The following is a 20,641-nucleotide window of genomic DNA, read 5'->3' on the forward strand; positions in this document are numbered from 1 at the left end:
ATATATAATTTATTAAAATTATTTTGAATTATACTGACATCTCAATGGCTTTAAATCCGCATTTTGGGCTAATATTGTTGTGCCATCTTATTTGCAGAAAAAAATTAGCCGGAATGCATCAAAACGAAAGTTATTCACGATTTTGTCTTTACCCCCAATGTAGTATTTTGTATAGAAAACGGTGAAATGAGTATGGCAAACGCACTAGACTCGCTGTCAAAAGATACTTGTTGAAAAACGCATGCGAAGTACATATCTACGGCAGACGTTTTCCATACAAAATACATTGGGCGTCAAGAGAAAAGCGTGAATAACATTCGTCTCGATGCATTCCGGAAATTTTTTTTCTGCAGGTAATTGTGAATATTTAAAAAATATTTAATAATTTGTATAAAAAAATTGTGTTTACTCATATACATATATGTATGTACATATGTATATATTTATTGTTTAAAATAAATGTGAAGTCCATGCGAATTTTATTTAGTGATTGATTTCGGGTCCCACGGAACCGGCGGTACGAATCTAAAAAACGTCGCCAGAAGCGGGTTCGGGACCTAAAAATTTAATGTCGGGTTGGGGGGAAATCCGGATTGAATATTTAGTCCTGCGCTCATCTCTAGTGCATTTCCCACCGACTTCACAACATGCCTCACCACTTTCTTTATACCACAGCAGCGGGGAAATAGAAGATTTTCCGATGCTTCGTTATGCTTTGTGTGGCTTTGCCTGTCCGGCGCTGCTCTTGGCCACAAAAAAAAGGAAAAATAAAAACAATTTACTCACTTCTTTCATATACCGCCGCCGCTGTTGGTCTGTTGGTTTCGCAACTCCTCTAAATTATTGTTCCCTTAAGTAAGTACAGACATGCCAGCGGAGTTGTACGGTACGACAAACATTTTTATATTAGCCATAAAAATATTATTCCTCCCACGCTTTCTGCTAAATAAATACTTATGTATCTCACTGGTGCGGGCTTATCTATGTACATATGTATGTCATACATATGCATGTACATATGTTGGTAAGTACATCAAAATGTATGTTCTGCTCCTTAATATTTCTCTCAAGTTTGAGTGTCTTAATATTGTTTATATTCTTGTAATCTGACTCGCTAGTCGCCATCAATTTTACGCCAGTAAATGTGAACAAAAGCTGTTGTCCCCGGCGTTTCAAATGTACTCGCTTTTGCATCACTTCATCTAAAGGGGTATTGTCGGTTATATGCTTACTTTATGGGTTTGCGCGCATGAAAGCGTAAATATATTTTTTAATGTTTCAGATTGCATTCTGTCTATAAAGGAGAGCATACATACATATATAGATACAGATGTACACATCTACATACTTATGTACGTTCACACAATTTCACATTTATTCCATTCATTGAATAGCATTTTCGTACACTTATTTCGGTTGTAATGGAAGTTAAGATCTTCAGGTAATTACTGCGAGATTTTGTTGTAAAAAAACTATCTTTGCCGCCGATTCAAAATATTACAAATTTTAAGATTATTTCAGACTTTGCTAAATGTGTAGGTAGATTACATTCTTGAAAGCTTGAACGGGACTAGCTGGTCAATACAATAAGTTTTTTAGTAACATATTCTGCCTTATCCTGAGTTTCGCCCGAAAAAAAATCCCCCCGATAATATTTCATTCGATCATAGTAAAGACATGGAAACCAAAAGTGAAAACTGAACCGGTTCGGTGAAAATGAAACTCATGATAAGGCTGATTATGTATATAAATAACTCCTTGCCTTGGCTTTTTCGCTGCAACGAAAACGTAAATTTAAGTTTTGGCGTGAACAATTGCAAAATCAAGTGTATCGAAATACATATTAGAGGGCTGCATAAATGGTTTCGGATGGACGTTCAACATTTTGTGACATTCGCTTGTATATCACTTCACTTCCTCACAGCTTTCAAATACTGTCGGAGGCACATTTGAAAATAATACTGCAAAGAGGTAATCAAAACATGGCTTCAATAAAACACCAAGCGCTGCTTCATTTACTGACTAGTGTCGACTACTGCAATGGTTTTGATAAATACTGTATGGAACGGATCATACCTCCGAAGAAAACAACAGAACCTCAAATAGGTGTCAGCTTTATTTATTTTCACGCGTGCTAATTCAAACTCAACATTTAAAAGCATATTTACATGTCTGGCTTTAGATGAGTGCGCAAAGAAGCTTGCCACAATTTGATAATTTCCAGAAGCTCAGGGTTCAGATCCCATTGCAAAGATGAATGGAAATATTTTATATTTTTTGTTTTTGTTGATCTTAATTATGAAGAAGCATCCGTGAAGTGGAAAACGCTTCACTTTAATATGGGCGTATTTGAGCTAAATATCTCCATACAAAATACTAAAATGTGTATACTAAAATTTATTACGAGTTGGGTTGGTGCTCTTTCATATACGTATTTTTTAAATTTAGAGCGTTTTTTTTAATTCTAAAATTTGTTTCCCTCAGTATAAGTATGTTATCTAAACTCAGCAAAATTTTATCCAATTCATCTTAATTTTAGATACTTCAATGAAGAAGATCTTCGGCCTTATTAATAAAAACTTAGCAATTGCTTTCTCTGTAAATTGCAGACGTTTTGCTTAAATTTATTTGAAGTAAACGAGTAAAAGGTCTAAATATTTAAGAAAAAGCAATTGCCTATTGTGACAAGGGATTTTTCTGATAAAAGGGAATCACCATAAAAAACCAAAAATTGAAAAAGAAAATGATTTAGTTTGAAATAAAGGCTTTAAAATAACTTAACTTCGAAGTTCATTTTATCTTGGTATAAAAACTTAAATTTACAAAAAAAAGACAAAATTTTATAACAAAAACAAACTAAAAAAAAAACAAAATAGGTGCCCTATTTAGATCAACCAAATACTTCATGAACATTTTTAATTTAGTGGTGAATTAATCTGAACAGATATCGCAATTTTCTTTATTTTATTGCAAGGAATTAAAAATCGAAATGTAGTTTTAGCTGAAAGTGCTTCTTTAAAAAAAAAAATGAAAACTGTGTATGTATCATAAATTCCACATATTCCCTAACTTTGCATGATATATCGTACAAATTTGAACAGGCCGTATACCAAACCCAGCGCATTTTTTCACTTTTGACTTTAAATTTTACGGTTCTTTCTCTAAGCGAAATACCTAACATCCGTTGTTTTCTTGTAGCTTTTTTTTAGGTTAAATCCCGAGTTGTGATTTTGAAGCGGCACGATTTGGAGTCTTTAAATTTGCTACCTCCACCAACGGTACCCACAGTTTTCAATTTGTTTAAAAAAAGCCTAAGCGTATCAAAAATTATCTTATGTACTTTGTTGGTATGAAAAAATGAATAATATTAATTATGAGGAAGTATCACTTTCGTATATGAAACCAAGAAAGAACTTTTGTTGTATTCTGCACTTAAACGCTTTCCCGTATTTTTATAAGTGGTCTTTCCGCTTAAGACCCCTTTTCCGTTTAGCAGATCTATTTTTGTGTAGGTTTTCTCCGATTTGTACGAAAAATACTTCGCTTACCATCACTTAAATTTTTTCAAAGGTTATTTTTGCTTACAACACGTCCCTCTTTGTGCGCAACTGTACACTCATCAGAAATCAGTAGGGACGATGAAGACCCAGAAGAAAATAGTACGACTAGTGTTAACGAGGGCTTATTCGCATTAAATATTTAAAACAAATTCACAAAAAGACAGTATTCAAACAAAATTTTTAAACCTAAGATAAAACCAATCACATTTTTTCTTTTTCCGCTTTGCAGCGGGGTACAGTATGCCGTTCTAGTACCTACCCATCATATCTCAGTTCTTCTCGCCCTAATGTACCACCCTAATGCCAGTGAATGAAAGCTCGCCAAAAACCATTCAAATTTTGCTCATTTTCAGAACCTTGCTGTTTTGGGAGAAGTGTGATTTTGTTTTTTGACCTCGGCCGTCAGTGAAACCAATGTTTAGAAAATCTAGAAAAAGACTGACAAAGTTTAGACAAAAAAAAAGCAAACAGCCTTTTTTGCTGCCAGCATTTTTATTGATCGTCCCTCGTATAATCTTAAGCCATGTTGGCTATATAAATTGCAAACATGACTACAGCAGTGCTGCAAATAAAAATTTTTGAAAAGAGACTTAAAGAGGAATGAGAGCAAGCGATTTAAGTGTGAGGTACATTAAAAATGTGGAAGAGCAGGCTGCATCCGCTCAACGCATGGTTGCTGGGTAGACCGAGGAGCAAGATGAGCCAAAATAAAACTCGAATACAACACGGATGTGTGATGAAATTTCTCTGCAGTGAAAAACCAAACCTGTCAGTAAAAATACCAGTGCATTAACTAGTAGATATGAGCTTAAGCCATGGCATACCAGTGCGACATCAGCTTTTGAATTTTAAATGTCACGAATAAAACGCAATTAATTATTTTTCTTAAAAATGTCGGTTCGGGTCCGCATGAAGGTGGTTCAGATTTTTCAAATTAAATCAATATAAAGAAGTTAATATTATTATTCCAATTTGAATATAAATTAAAAATTTTAGAATCCAATTTCATTGAAGAGAGAACATACATATCTGTGGCATTTTATATAAAACCACTTGAGCGACGTTAGAAGGTTTGAGTTTGAATTAAAGAATAATAAGTTTTGCTTGAAATATCTGATATATATATTTTTTAAGCTTATAGTAAAAGGGCTTGCCTAACTACACCTGTCGTTAATTAATCATTAAGATATTGTTTGGAAACCCAATGAAATATTGCTTCAAAGAGAAACTGGCTTATCCCGAGATTAGTTCCTTTAATAAAAGGCCACAGATGTGTAAAGATATACTTTTGCCATAAATAATGAAATTAAAAAATATTTTCTTTAAAAAAATTTCAATAAAAACTCTAAAAAAATAAAAATTAAAAAAAAAAATAATTGCGCGAGGAATTGAACCCCGGACCTTAGGAATACCACGCGGTTCACAGGGGATGAATTGGCAGACATTAACTGGTATGACGCTACTAAGAGAGCAATTCTGGCGGCATACCTAAAACATACGCACCGTTGAGCTAGAGAAAAAAGAAAAAGTGGAGGTGATCCATCCATTTTTGCTAACTGGTAAACTTTGTTTTTGTTGCAAATTGACAGGGCGGCGCGACGTTTGTTTTCTTTTGCCTTTTTATATAAATTCATACTTTTACGTATACCCTAATGAAAATTTGGAATACAAAATCGCGCGATTTTTCGCCTGCGGTGCTTTTTTCTTTTTTCATATAAAACAATATTTTAATACATATATATTTAGTCAACTATGATGTGTAGAAGAACTTCTTGTTACAAATCACATATAAAATTAAAGTTTTTTTTTGTGCTCTTTCTGATAAACATATTTGTTAGTATACATAGTTGATTACGTATTTTTTTACGAAAAACATACATTTTTAAAAAAAAGATTCTCATAATTTATTTTTTTTTTACCATTCCTCGAAATATGTCTAAACTATATACATAGATATATACATCAAATGAAAGGTGCCTCGATCACCTTTCCAACTGTGTCCACATTTTAATCGGTTCAATAGTTTTCGAAATATAAGCTTTTGAAAATGTTGAAAATTCCTTCCTTAGCGCTGCCCCTGTTAATTTGCACAAAAAAATGCCATTAAAATCAGGAAAAGGGGGCGGGCCACACCGCCTTTTTTAGCTAAACCGCCCCTATTCTTTAGGTGTTCCATTCTGGCTAACAGCGCAATTCTGGCAACTATCTGTCAGTTCACCACAGTCTTTCGAAAGACAAAAGTCTTTCGTAAGACAGCGGTCTATTCTCGCAACCATCTTAAAAGCTCTTTATTGTCTTTATTGTAGAATAAAGTCCGAATTCACTCCCGATTTTAGGTTAACTACGAACTGTAAATTTGGCCCTAATTGAAAGATCGGCCATTGCGAGTGAGATAGCTTTTTTCTAAGACTTTTGTGCTAGAATAACAAAAGTCTTTCGAACTATCTTGCCATCTTGATATTTACTGTCTTAGCCAGAATTTCCCTGTAAAATAGGAAAAAGCCTTTTTTTTCGAAAGACAGATGCGAGATAGTTCAATAGACTTTTCTAGATTCTAGCTCTCTCATTCCCCACTAGGGATGTTAATTTTTCAGCTTTTTCCAATGCCCGGATTTTCAGGATGTCGTTATCACAAACCCGGGATGCCGGGATTAGTCCCGGGATTTAGATATTTATTATCACCAACTTTAATCGAAAAAATTGCTTCTATATTGTTTGAGAAGCTCTGCTACCATGAAATGAATAATATTAAATGGGTTTGAAACCTAATTTTTATTTAAAGTGGCGTTTTTATTTTTTCTTTCTGACGTCAGGATTTATTTTAAAGGACTTTATAATTTCAAAGATATGATTAATTCCAAAAATTATTTAAAAAATTCAATGGAATGTAGGACACAAATATGGGTACCAAATGCAAGAGGAAATTTCTTTTGAATTTAATAAATTAAAATTTTTTGGACTCCCAAGGACGAATAGGTAATCTTTTAAGCTGATAAAGTAATAAGGACGAAATACGAGGATTTTATCGATTTTATATAAGTCCTTAACACATAAGTTTTTCAAAAACAAATATTGCGAAACTTCAAGGATACAATTTTTCAGTGCAAATTACAAATCGCGAAAATCCCGGGATTATTTGCCAAGAATCCCGGTATTTTTGGGACTTTAAAAAGGCCGGCATCCCGGGAATAAGATTCCTATTCCCCATTCGTGGTAAAAATCTAATTTGGGAGAAAGCACTTCGTCGTTTAAAGTACAAAATCGCGTAACTGACATTTGCTGCCAAAAATTGGATTTGCCCACACAAGTTCTTGGCGCAATCCATTTGCATTCGTCCTGAAATATACTGGCCAGTAAAGCGATTGCTTTATAGAAAAGAGAACCATTTTGAAATATTAGTACTTTACTGACTAGAAAATAGTTTATGCAACCTCACATACGTGGTTTTGCATTTTGTTGATATGCGGTTTTGTACTTTACACGACGACTTGTATATCATTTAGCTTCAACAGTCGCAACGGCCGAGCGAACAGAGCACAGGCGTGCCTTTCGAGAGATCCCAGTTCGAGTCTCGGTCAGAGGATTTTTTTTTTATTCTTTTAATGTATATTTTTTTTTCTTTTTAATTTTAATTTTTTCGTTATTAATATTTTTTTTTATTTCTCCAATTTATATACAAAAATATATTTTTTAATATCACTTAATTTTTAGAAACTTATTTTATGCATATTTTCTTTTTTAATTTAATTTTAAGATATTCTTTTAAGTTTCATTTAGGTCGAAGGAGCTCATTATGTTCTATTTTATATATATTTTTTTTTGTTTAATTATCTTTTAATTTTTATATTTTATTGTTTAAAAAGAAAAACTTTTTTTTTTTTTAATTTTATCCTGTAGTGTTTTTATTTCATTAAATTTTTAGGATCGTATTTTATTTTTTTATGTTTTAGTTTAATTTACTTTTGATTGCTAGATTTTTTTTTTTGTTAATAAAAATATAGATTTTTTTTAATTTTTTAACTTTTAGATATTGTTTTCTTCTTCTTTGATTTAATTTTGTTTCCCAATTTTTTTTTAGTTATTTAATTTTTTTTTAATTTCATTTAATTTTAAAAGATCTTTTTATTTATATCTGCTACATTTTCATTTAATTTTTTTAAATTTATTTTTCTCTTTTTTTAATATTTATTGTTTTAAAAAGAAAAATTTATATATTTTTTTAATTTAATTTAATTTAAAAAAAACTTGTTACCGAAAGGCCAATATCATATCCTCCTTATCAAATCTTTCAGTTAGACTTTCGAAAGAACAGCAAAGAGCTATCTTACGAAAGACTACGCAAACTAGTTTGGTTGATACTGGTAGCATTCTAATTCACAACCAGTAGCTTTCCCTGCAGGGTACATATGTACATACATACTTATATCCTAATATTCTAAGTTGCGAGCAAAAGCTGGCAATGACTGGAGCATTCTTATGCAGATTCATTTGTCGTTATTAATCCGCCCATGGTTTTAGCTTCTCTCCATGAGACATGCTGTGCGCAAATATGACGAACAATTGCAAATTGTGCTTGTATGCATTGTTTCTCTTGGCATTTTGAACTATCCCTTGTTGTTCTGCTTTTAAGTGTCTCGTCATTTTTTGTTACATTTTCATTTTTATTCGTTTTTATTTTTACTTCCCCTCCTTTTTGTACATAATTTTCTTTCAACCACTTCCTGCCTCATGTTTCAAGGCGATTTCCGTGCTTCATGTTGCGTTCTCGAAAACGTTTCCTGCAACTTCTGCAGCGCGTTGAACGTTTTGCATTTGGCAATTTAATGTTTGCATTTTTATGGCTACTTAGCCTGACGCTGTTGCAATTTGAAATTTCATTTCCATTTGGCGTAGCCAGCAGGTCGTGAAGCAGCCAACAAGGTCTCAAGTGCTTGGAGGACCTTGTGTTCTTCCTTTTTTCTTTTACTTAGCTTTTGCTATTGTAGAGTTGTTTAGTTATTTATTCGCATTTGAGTTGAATGCCAACAAATCGTTGCTTCATATTTATATTAGTATAATTTGTGCGACAACTTATTTTCGCTTTGACGAAATACAATATTTACAATTTCTTCATGTACATAATTTTATTATAGTTCATTGTACTTTTGAGTGCAATAAATTTTGTGACTTTTGCTCTTTTGGTAAATTTTTAATATCTTCTTTAATTTCCTCTCTTACAGATGCCGCACTGGCCGAGGTCTTCGACACACATTTGCGCGGTCCCGGCTTCGTAATGGAGCCACCCGGACGTGTTGAGTTCTCCAATTCGTCTGGCGGTTGGCTTGATTGCTCGGCGTCGGGTAGCCCGCAGCCCACCATCGATTGGGTGCATGCGGATGGCACTGCAGTCTCGGAGATCCATGGTGTGCGACGTGTACTGCGCAATGGCACTTTGGTGCTTTTGCCATTTCCGGCGGCGGCTTATCACCAGGACGTGCACAATACGATTTATCGCTGCATTGCTAGCAACAGTGTGGGGCGCATTGTGTCGCGCGATGTGCAAGTGCGTGCTGGTGAGTAGCAACATTTATAACTTTTTTACTTTAATAATATTTTGGTTTTAAGATTTAAATATGTATTTATGTAAGTAAGTAAGTTTGCATGTAAAGTATGTATGTATGAACATATATCTGTACGGAGTTTTAGGCGTGTAGGTAATGACATTGCTGATTAAGTTGAGATTGCGCACGCTCCATTTCATTGTTGAGCACGCCATCGCTAGGTATGACAGTGAAATACCATAACAGCATTGTATTACACTGAACTGGCTATCCCCTTACAAGAAGAACTTTTAAGAGCTGTAAAAGCTGAGCATCACGATAAAATCGAAGGTGAGCGGTAAAAAGACATTTGCAAAATTAATCAAATTGCGAAAAAATTTAATTATTTTCTAATATGCATGAAACGGAGTCAAGTGCCAAATCAGTTTAGTTCAGTGGTAGTTAAGCAGCATTTTTATTTTACTTACAGCAAGTAAATATTTTTTGTTCATATTTAAGATATTTCTGAAACACTAACTCAACCCTAAGATACAAATGAAATGAGAAAAATATCTGAATATTAAGAAAAGTCGCGCAACAAATCAAAAATATGGTGAATTCCCTCGTCACCCTTCCGACTAAAACCTGCGCATATTCGATTCCTTAAGAATGGTTATTTGGAACGCTAATTGGCTATCAAAATGCCTAATTGAACTAGATAGATATAAAATATAACGAGGTATGCACTGCCACCTAATAATATATTTTGCCTCCTCCAAGCCTAGATCCGTCAGAAAGTTCCATCGCGTTTTCGGCAACAGTGAGTGAATATGCTTACTCTATTGGCACATTGAGCCTACTCTTCTCCCACGTCTTCTGCTGATTGCATCACACTCAATGAGGATGTGTAGTGGTGTTTCATTTGACCATACTCCCACCTTATAAAGATGCCCTCGTAATCTGCAGTGACCTGAAAGGAGGCCTGTTAATATTCTTAGCTTCTTCTTTGGGAGTTTAATAATACTTTGGAATCTCCTCTTGTTATACCCTCCCAGTGAACTATTTGCCTGACTCATTCCTACCGAATTATACCAGTTAAAGTCCCCAACATTGCCCTTATCCGTCCAGAGCTCCTCCTTTATAGTGCCGGGCAATCCCAGGAAAGCCTCAGGGCCAACTGGAGTGTTGACTGCTGTCTCTCTTGCGAGACAGTCCGCCGCTTCGTTCGCCTCTATTCCCATATGGCCAGGAACCCACGCCAGTCTGATGTTATTGTGCCTTCCAGCAGTTTTGAGCCTCCCTATGCACTCAAGGACCAGGGATGATTTGATTTCAAAAGATAAAAGAGCATTGATGCCGCCTGACTATCACTTTGTATTATAATTCTCTCTTTACGGTAGCCTCTATTTAACATGGTCTCCGCACACAAATAGATGGCGTACCCATAGGAATCCAGGTCCTAGGTCCAAAGATTCGAGCCCCTATTCCTTCTGGAGTTTTCGAGCCGTAAGTATACCAATGCAGTGTACTTTCCCGAAGGATTCCTTTGAAGGCGGAGATACTCTAGGTTGATTTACTGCCTAACTAAATTTTAAACCTCTTCTCAAGTTCTATAGTTCTACATAATTCATTTGACGTAAGCAGAGCTAGCGGGAGCGAGGACTCTAGCTTCGCCATGTTCCTGAAGGAAATGGCCTTTCCTCTTCCAAATCTTTCTCTTGAACAACTGAGTAGAGTTCTTTTGGCGACCTGTTCTATAGTTATATAGAGGGGCTAGGTCCAAAACCACTTCCAGCGCTGTCGTCGCACATGTGAGCATCGCTCCCGTTATGCATACATATGCCTGTCGTAATGGAAGTAAAAGCCGGAGGTGACTACAAAGCAAATACAGCTTCCGTCTTTTTCTTCTTCTTATTTGGCACTGTAACTCCCTAAGCGATTTTGGCCGAGTTCAGCAAAGCACGCCAGTCGTTTCTCTTCTATGCCAACTGACGCCAATTGGAAACGCCAAGTGATGCCAAGTCCTTCTCCACCTGATCTTTCCATCGCAGTGAGAGCCTCCCTCTTCCTCTGCTACCACCAGCGGGTTCCGAGTTGAATACATTCAGAGCTGGAGCGTCGGTGTCCATTCGAACGACATGACCAAGCCAACGGAGCCGCTGTATTTTAATTCGCTGTACTATGTCCATGTCGTTGTAAAGCTCACACAGCTCATCGTTCCCTCGTCTGCGGTACCCGCCGTTGCCAACGCATAAAGGGCCGTAAATCTTCCGCAAAATCTTCCTCTCAAACACTCCAAGAGCCGCCTCATCGGATGTTGTTATTGTCCATGCTTCTGCGCCATATACCAGCACGGGCATTATGAGTGACTTATAGAGTGTGGTTTTCGTACGTCGAGAGACTACTTTACTCCTGAATTGCCTACTCAGTCCAAAGTAGCACTTGTTGGAAAGAGTGATTCTGCGTTGGATTTTCATGCTGACATTATTTTTGGTGTTAATGCTGGTTCCCAAGTAAACGAAATTTTCTACTTTCTCGAAATTGTAACTGTCAACAGTGACGTTGGTGCCAAGGCGCGAATGTGCTGACTGTTTGTTTGATGACAGGAGATACTTCGTCTTGTCCTCGTTTACCACCGCTTTGTTTCCTTATCAAACATGTCATCGGCATAAGCCATCAATTGCACGCTCTTGTAGTAAATTGTTCCTGAGCAGTTCAGTTCTGCAGCTCTTATTATCTTCTCTATCATCAGATTAAAGAAGTCACATGAAAGGGGGTCGCCCTGTCTGAAACCCCGTTTGGTGGCGAACGGCTCGGATAGGTCTTTCCCATATCTAATGGAGCTGGTGGTATTGCTCAACTTCATTTGCACAGCCGTATGAGTTTTGAGCGGATGCCAAAACCAGACATAGCGGCGTATGGGCAACTCTTTTTAGTGCTGGCAACTCCTTTTAGAGCTTCTGTGGCTCTCCAATTATTACTTCTAGATGAAGGAAATTTTGGGCTGTTATCATAACTCTGAACTTATCTCCGATCTCGAACGGCCAGAAGATATTAGCAATATGCACGACTTGATTGATGTCTGTGTAGGTAAAGGCATTGTGCTTTCAGAAGTGTTTAGACTTGTCTCCCGCTTTATTTGTACTCAATAGGAATTTTTCGGCCAAACCCAAACAACTTACTCTACACTAGCGGATAAATATGGAATTCCTTCCGGTTTATGCTTTCTCTGACCACTTAAATTTGATGAACTATTCAATAATTTCCTGCAGCAAGCCGTCCGGAATTCAACTCCGTCTCTTACCAAGCGAAAAAGCTAATTGATTCTTTAGAAGCAAACTAGATATCGTGAATATTGAAAACAATTAAACAAGCTCACAAACTAAAAGACACCTCAATAATGAACGCAACTACAAAACATAAAGATACCTGAGCAGTATTGACGCAACTGCAATTGCCGAATATACTCTCCAGAAAGTAGTGAACAACTTAAAAAGACCCTCCATGCTGGGATCTGCAATAAGGAAGGAAAACAACGAATTAGCAAAATGTACTCACTATCCAAAAACGGTATTCACACCGTATAACTTTGAACTTCCACCCAACACCACAAATAAAGTACATAAATGCCACACTGGGATGTACTCATCAAACGGATCCATTTATAAGGATTTTAATAAAGTAGAATTAACAACACAAATTGAAAAGTCTGAAATAAGTTTACGGCTATGATCTCATTAGAATCCAATTACTACAGCAATTACTTAAGGATAGCTCACACAACTCCAGAGGATGGTTTCACTAATAAAAATGATTCTCAAATCTCTAAAATGTGCTGATAAAGTAGAATCCTATATCCCAATTAGCTTTCTAACCACTATTTCCAAAATAATGGAAATAATCCTCCTTAAAAGCTTCGTTCCAATCATAGAAGAGCGAAAATTCATACCAAATTATCTATTTGGCTTCAGGAAAAAACGAACCACAATTGCTGAAAAGACTCACTATGCCTTTGACCATGGAAATTATTGTCTGCAACTTTCCTCGTTATTTCGCAAGCCTTCGATCGATCGTTCGTTTTGGATCGAAACGCACCCTAGTAGTTATTTTAGTTAAAAATAAATTGTAAATTCAAATTTCTCGGACTCCAGAAAGATATTTGAATGCATAAATATTTGCATCTAAACCACGATTAATTGTTTTAAATGCTGGTCTGCGACGACCAACTTCACATTACAACAAGTAAATAAGTATAAGTTCGCGCGAAACCAAACTTTATCTACCCGGCGCAGGTATCAAATATCGAAGTTTCAACTTTCTCTAAACTACTTGTGCATGATAAGCAGGGGTGTTTTTTCCGATTTCAAATATTTTCGACTTAATGAAATAATTGAACCAAGTTTGGTAGACATCGATAAAGTGGTTACTGAGTTACACCTTTGTAGCTATAAAGTGGGCGGGGCCACGCGCAGTTCCCAAAATTCTATTTATTGTTAAAAAATTGGTGTAAATTAGCGTCCTCACTTATTAAAATATCGGTGTTTTCGTATTTCTTAAATCTACCTTTATACGGGAGGGGGCTGTAATTTTGGTCCGATTTGAATAATTTTCAAAGAATTGCTTTTCCGTATCAAGGTTATTAAGTGAACCAAGATCGGTTACCGAGATACACATTTATTGTCATGATGGGAGGCGTCAAGCCCAAAATCCAAAAATTTATAATAATCTAATTTTTTTGCAATCGTCGATTTTAAGAGAATTTGCTTGAGTAGTTACTGATTTATAGAAGTTCTCGTATTTCTGTAAATTACCGTTATATGGCAGGTGGGCGTCGTTATTACCCGATTTCAAAGATTTTCAATACCAATATACCTCGAATAAAGGGAAACCTATATACCAAATGTCGTTGAAATATCTAAATTTTTGCTCGAGTTATCATGTACACGGACGGACGGACGGACAGACATGGCTTAATCGACTTCTCTATTCATTCGAGCACTTATGTATACATTTGTCTATATCTATCTCAATTCGTTTTGGCTGCACGAGTGCGCTCGGGTATAAAAATTCCTCGAATACCGTTAGCTTACTTCACGTATAGATCTCATAATAAAATTTGAAGCCAATCGAAATTGTGCCACCGAATTTGGTGTTCGATATGCAAAAAGAACGCCTCGTATACTGTCAAAATATCTCAGTAACTAGCAAATAAAGCATCGAAATAACTCAAACTCCGCCAATGTTACCGTTATGTATGTACATATGTACATACTTGCCAGTGTTTACTTTTTACCAGCTCATAAATGTCAAAAAACATATTTTTGAAACTTTGCATTTTTAACGATCTATTCGTCCCTGTTCATTTTTTTCAGTTGTTGCACAAGCATACAAAGTGGATGTCGAGGTGCTGTCTGCCGCCCGAGGATGCACCGCCATACTGCGCTGTGTCGTGCCGACTTTCGTAAAGGAATTGGTGCGAGTGGTCTCGTGGGTTCATGAACCTGCTATCTACATTTATCCATCGCTACAAGGAGGTATGTTAAAGTGCTTTTTGCGAGCTTCATGATTTTTTACGTTCTGTTACTTTGTTTGTCGTTGTAGTACTATGAGTTATGCGCATAGCTTTCAAACCAGCTTCCAGCGTTTAAGCCTGTGCAGTTCGGTGCTGTGCTGTGTGTGTGTGTGTGTGTGTGTGTGTTTTTTTTTATGTGAAAGTCTACCGCCTCAACTTGGCATTAAAGGTGGAAATGTGATTATTTATTTGCTAGAGTAGCAAAAAGCGACAGCCAGCGGCATGCAACAACACTTGTGCGTACATTATCCTTTTGCTGGGTGCCGCGGCTACAGGTGTCTGTGTATCTGGGTATAAACTGGGCAATGCATTGCAATGTTGGGATAGTTTGCGTGTGTTTCTTGCTCATCACGCGGGTTCTTGCATAATTAACATCGTTCTCTACAGTCAGCAGCCACCATCTCATTCTTCATCCGTCGCCCGTCGTCCGTCGTCCGTTAGTCATTTTGTATGTTCTGTCTTCTTGATTAAAATTTACTTTGACATGTTTGTTTGCTATTCGTATGGGTATGGGGGGTTTGTTTAAATTCCAGCTAGCCAAATTTTATATACTGATTAAATAGATGAATAAAATACGAGCTCATTAATAAATAAATTTTTGCTTAAACTCTCCAACAGATGGCAAATTCCATTTACTGCCCACCGGTGAATTACTCATTCACAATTTACAGGAGACTGATGAATCGCAATCGTTTCGTTGCCGTAGCATGCATCGTTTGACGCGTCAAGTGGTAGTCAGCTCGCCCACACGCCTCAGAATCAATTGTGAGTAACTTACATTTAAGCTATTTCCACATAAAATGTTTTTCATTCAATATTAAAATATTTGAAATTATTTGCACGAATAACTTTGTTAACTGGATCTTTAATTAAATTTTGCTGCAAAAAAAAGTGTTCAAAATAATTAGCATAATTTTTATTGAAAGGCGTTTATGTTTCATTTTGAAGGAGAGTGCACAAATAAGGCCAACAAACATTGAAATATTTTTAATAAAAAATCCGAGACTATACCTAATTTTAGCTGTTAATGCTCACCGACTGGCCGCAAAATTATACGTTAATTATATGTTAGTTGTATAAATTTATAAATTAAATGCATGAATACACATGAATGCATTAAAATAAGAATTTTTTGTTTGAAAAATAAAATAACTGCATGCGCGCAGCTTTGAACGTATTGAATATGCAAAACCGCAAATGTATAAATTATTTATTAACACTCACGTTTCCATTAAAATGTTCAATTATATATATATATATTTTTTTAATTTCATTAATTTTTGTACGAGTTTAAGGTCAGGATATAATTTGACGAATGCGGTTTCAATTAATTTTAGCTATGGTCTCCCTGTAAATTGATTTGTTTTTGATTGTTGATTGGTTTGATAAGAAAATTAGTTTAAACAAAATGACCCTTAGTATATTTTAGTTTCTTCCCAGCCTTATTAGGAGAGGTCAACAACTTAGCAGAGTAGTGGGGTTGAAGAACGTAAAGTTATTATATTGATACGTATATATCGATCCCTTTGCGCGAAACTATCGTATGTGCCAGAAACCTATGTAATACACAGGAGAGAAATTTTTCTATTAAAGGCTTGGTTATGCAAGTCTTAGACTTGACTTGATTTTAAAATGGTATATGAGAAAATCTCACGAGTTGTTTTTTTAGTATCGCTCCCTTCTCTCGGCAGAAAAAAAAAAAACGCGAAAGCATTCTTTTTGCATTTATTTTAGTCAATGGAGTTCCAGAAACAAGCAAAATGATAACCAAATCAAATATTTGAACAATTTTAGCCTTAAAATGTTTACAATTACGTTAAAAGTACCGAAATTACTAATTTTTCATTGTCACTGAAAAAAATTATAATTGTTTTTTTTTTTTAATAACTTTGAGAAGTTTCCAAATAGAACGCTAATATTAAAGGCAATGGACGTTGACATCAAATAAAACATATCTGAGAAGCTTTAAGGGTGTGCCACCAAATAAAAAACATGTCAGCAAGCAGAATATCTGTCGCAGCTATATTGTAATTTTTGAAGTTGTACGATTTATCAAATATTATTAATTTAAATATTAATAATTTTAGATAACTTATTTATACCTCTTTAAATATCAATAATATTTCATACATCAAAATGTTGAAAAATAATTGATGGAAATGTTCTTCTTGCCAAATCTAGTGTCCCACCAAATGGGAAAAAATTATATTGAGTAAAAGATGACTATGATTTAAGAAACTAAAATTCCATTTTTATAATTTTTATTGGTACACTTATCATTCTAAAGTTGTTATGTACATGAAGGAAGTAATATGTATGTGCATAAGGAATACTATATTAACTACTTTTAAATAATATGACTCTCAAGTTAAGGTGTGCGACTAAACGTGTTAGATGACTGCCTATGGTGCTACGTGGCGTATACGTTACAGAGGCAACTACGAGCAGGAGTAGTTATTTTTACTTTTCTTAGTATATCCTTTTCAAATTTTCATTTAAATACAATTTCGCGTTAAAATTTTGACAGTCCTTGGCCAGGTATACATCTGTATTTACGCGTCTTTCTTCGCCGAAGTTTTCTTTAAGCGTATTTTTTCGTAAAATTTTTTTACGCGTCTTTTTTCGCCGTCAAAACATTAGCGCGCCTTTATTCGTGTGCAGTGACGATATGTAGGTACCCAAAACAACAACTTCACTAAGAAACATGGATAACTATAGATTTTTGATTTCAAAGTTAAGTTTCTAAGTGCGAAGAGAGCCGTGAGAGAATCCTGCTGTCATACGCGTAAATAGATTTATTTTAATTGTAATTTCTTATCAATTTTAATACCAAACGAATTAGTCGTTCAGAATTTTACATGTACAAATACAATTGCTGAGAATGTAAGCAACGAGAAAAAGTAATAGATGGATCGTTTCCAGGTTTCTTTGTAAGTCAAGTCTTACCCTTAGATAACCGGGCTTTAACTTTACAAAAATTTCTTTATTCAATTTTTGTCGAAAGTGGCCCAAAATGGAAATGTTATCAGATTGGCTAGAAATTTGTTACTCGAGGGTTCCGGAGGTCGCTGATTGCGAATCTGAAGTTAGATTTAAACAAATTTAAAACAGTGGATCCAATATGGCGGACAATATTTTAAAAATCAATCGGATTGCTCTGAAATTTGTTACACCGGGGTTATTGGGGTCGCTGAATCCGAAGTTAGATTTTAAACATTCATGTCTGTAGTTAGCCTACATAAGTTGTAGTTTCCAAAGCCCATCACGAGGATGTTACAGTATGAATTAATACATCATTTTTTATTTTTTATTTTTGTTTAATTTTTTCAGTTTTGATTTTTAATTTAGTTAATTTGAGGATTATTATTATTCTCTCACATTTTCGACACTCCGACCTATACGACTTTTCCTCAAACCCGTATTTGAATCCGGGCCTTCTGTAGCTGGAAAATATCAGCAAGCATCTCTGCACAATCAGCTTAGTACGGCCATTGTGTCTTCACCTGTTCAACTTGCATAAATTTTCTTCGCCATTTGATTTTGCTCTCCATTTCACAGACGCTTTTAAGTAATTAAGAAAACCCAAAAAAATTAATAAAGTACACAAATTATATGCTGTCTCTGACGGCATTTGAAGCCGAACCTGCTGGAAGCTAATGAATAACAGAAAGCATGTCTGCACGCTCAGTTACAGCCAGCCATACAAATGTGTTTTCAAATGTTCAACTTCAATCATATTCCTTAAAATCGGTAAATTTACCATGAAAAATCGGTAATTTTACTATGAAAAATTCAAGCAATAATTTGTTTGGAAAACCATTCTGCTTATTGCAAAAGAATAGGTATGGAGATAGCATCTCTTTGTTACCATAATGTATCTATTTGACTATATCTATAAGAAACCTGTCTAACATAGTCCATTATTAATTTTTGAGATATTCCAATAGGTAAAGGAAAATTTATTTCGCATCTATTTTCACACTTCATTAATTTTTCAGTCTACTTACATGTCCATCTCCCTTTATCTCAATGATTTTTTTTGTTCAAAAATGTCTTACCAAATAAAAAACGATCTCATAAATCTTAAAAAAATGTCTTGTCCAAGACATGTTCTCCATTTTTTAAAGATACATACGTACATATGAAAGTAAATTACTATTTTCTTATTTACGGTTTTTAGCTCATCGCGGCATCATTTCACCAAGCGTCGTCGAACACACATCTCACGTACAAGTTTCGCAAGATGAGGGCGCTGTTTTGCTATGCGTAGCGCAGGGCTGTCCATCACCCGAATACAGGTATGTAATAATAAAATAATTCTGAAATACATGTATCAGTACCATCAAGAATTTTTTAGTGATGCTTGATTACATAAATGTTTCTAATTCATCATTTGAATGCAATAACATAATACAAATTTTGCTAGGCAGTTGAAATTTTTTTTTTAATTTGGAAAGTTAGAAATGAATAACAATTTGACTATGGTTAATGACAACATTTCGTTTTGGCGTAATCCGGGGAGTTTTTCAGAAACATCGCCAGCTGTAGGCGCAATTATTCCTGAGCCATCCCCTCTTCCTTTTTACTGAAAAGCCTTGAGCGACCTATTATCCTGTATATCGATTTCTGAGTGGAAGATCGACCTATCTCGGCAGCCAGTTCGAAAACGCCATATCTCGAACAATTTTTCAAGAACGCCCTGTCCCAGAATTTGATAAAAGAACGCCCTATCTCAGCTGCCGAATTCTTAGAAAGGGCATTCTTCAACCAAATTCTAAGACAGTGTTTTTTAATAAAATTTTGAAGTTGGGCTTTCTTGAAAAATTTTTGGAGATAGGGCGTTTTCCAACTTGCTGCCGAGATAGGTCGATCTTCCACTCAGCAGTCGATATGGGCATATCTCAGGAACTTTTGATTTTGGTAATTACGTATAGATCCGTAAAAAAAACAATCTAAAACACCAGTGAGTCAATGTGATTATGCGTATTGTATTATTACACATTAGCTGATTCAATAAATTCTGATTTAATTACACTATCCAACAGTGAATTCTCAACACGAAAAAAAATTAATAACTATGAAAGAGGATGTCTCCCAGACCCAATTCGCCGAATGCAGTTCCAATCCAATCGTCAATGTTTTTCATTTTTGGCGCCCCCTAAAAATTTCTCTGTATAAAATTATCATGGCAAATTTTAATCCTATAAGTGCATCTTTTAATGACCTTTCATTATAGCTGTTTTGAGAACGGGTCAATAATGCCCATTTAGGTAGGAGCTAGAGGGTAAAAATTTACTACAAAAAAATCCTCATCAGATTCCTCGGTAGGTATTGAGTCTCTCAGCCGGCCTACCTGAAGGGTAAAAAGGCAAATCAGTGGAATCTGTCTTGCATACAATTGTTAAATTTATTGAAGAGCCCTTTAAGGACAAAGTCTTCATGGTTAGTGTCTTACTCGACATCGAGGGGCTTTTAATAATATGCTTACCGAGGTAATAGTAAAAGCCATGAATAAGCTCGAAGTCGAGTACTGCTTACTTCGGCTTATCTCCTGTATGCTGCACGAGAGAACTGTAGTAGGGGAGAGGAGCAGCGACGCTGTTCAGCTTAGAGTACTCTGCTACATTGGTTTCTACCTCATCTAGTCGAATGAGTATTCGAAAATCTGTAGTATATTTGACATCACACTAAGAGAAAATGATAAGGGAGTACTGAGAATGGCTCCGAACGGACCCTTGTTAACACTCATCCCTCTAAGGAATAAACGGGGAGAGTGACGGCTTATGTAATAGAGGTCCAGTTAGCATTTCCACGGCGGAGCCATAGTTGGCGCAGAGTTGGAGGAACTCATTTGCAAGCTGATAGATTTATACGGCATATTTCAGACAGAGGTGGCCGCTGTAAGGAAGCATCATTCGATTGGCTGGGAAAGTAAATATCTACATACTCCGACTGGCAAAAAGCAATCACGGCTCCCACGAATCGCTCAT

At 35.6% G+C, this 20,641-nt stretch overlaps 1 protein-coding gene across 2 annotated transcripts in view; it reads left to right on the forward strand.

The window, feature by feature from the left end:
- The first annotated feature begins 8,784 nt into the window (after positions 1–8,784).
- Positions 8,785–20,641, forward strand: part of LOC118745939 (Down syndrome cell adhesion molecule-like protein Dscam2) — a 274,465-nt gene continuing 262,608 nt past the window's right edge. For both annotated transcript variants that reach the window (XM_036479605.1, XM_036479606.1), the window contains exons 1-4: positions 8,785–9,112; positions 14,452–14,613; positions 15,270–15,416; positions 18,832–18,949. In XM_036479605.1, the coding sequence (XP_036335498.1) occupies positions 8,833–9,112; positions 14,452–14,613; positions 15,270–15,416; positions 18,832–18,949 (707 nt within the window). In that variant the 5' untranslated portion in view covers positions 8,785–8,832. The remainder of the gene's footprint in view (positions 9,113–14,451; positions 14,614–15,269; positions 15,417–18,831; positions 18,950–20,641) is intronic.

The sequence above is a fragment of the Rhagoletis pomonella genome, unplaced genomic scaffold (genome assembly GCF_013731165.1).
Source record: "Rhagoletis pomonella isolate Grant_MI unplaced genomic scaffold, Rhpom_1.0 Rhpom_scaffold_00010, whole genome shotgun sequence".
Taxonomy (NCBI): Eukaryota; Metazoa; Arthropoda; class Insecta; order Diptera; family Tephritidae; genus Rhagoletis; species Rhagoletis pomonella.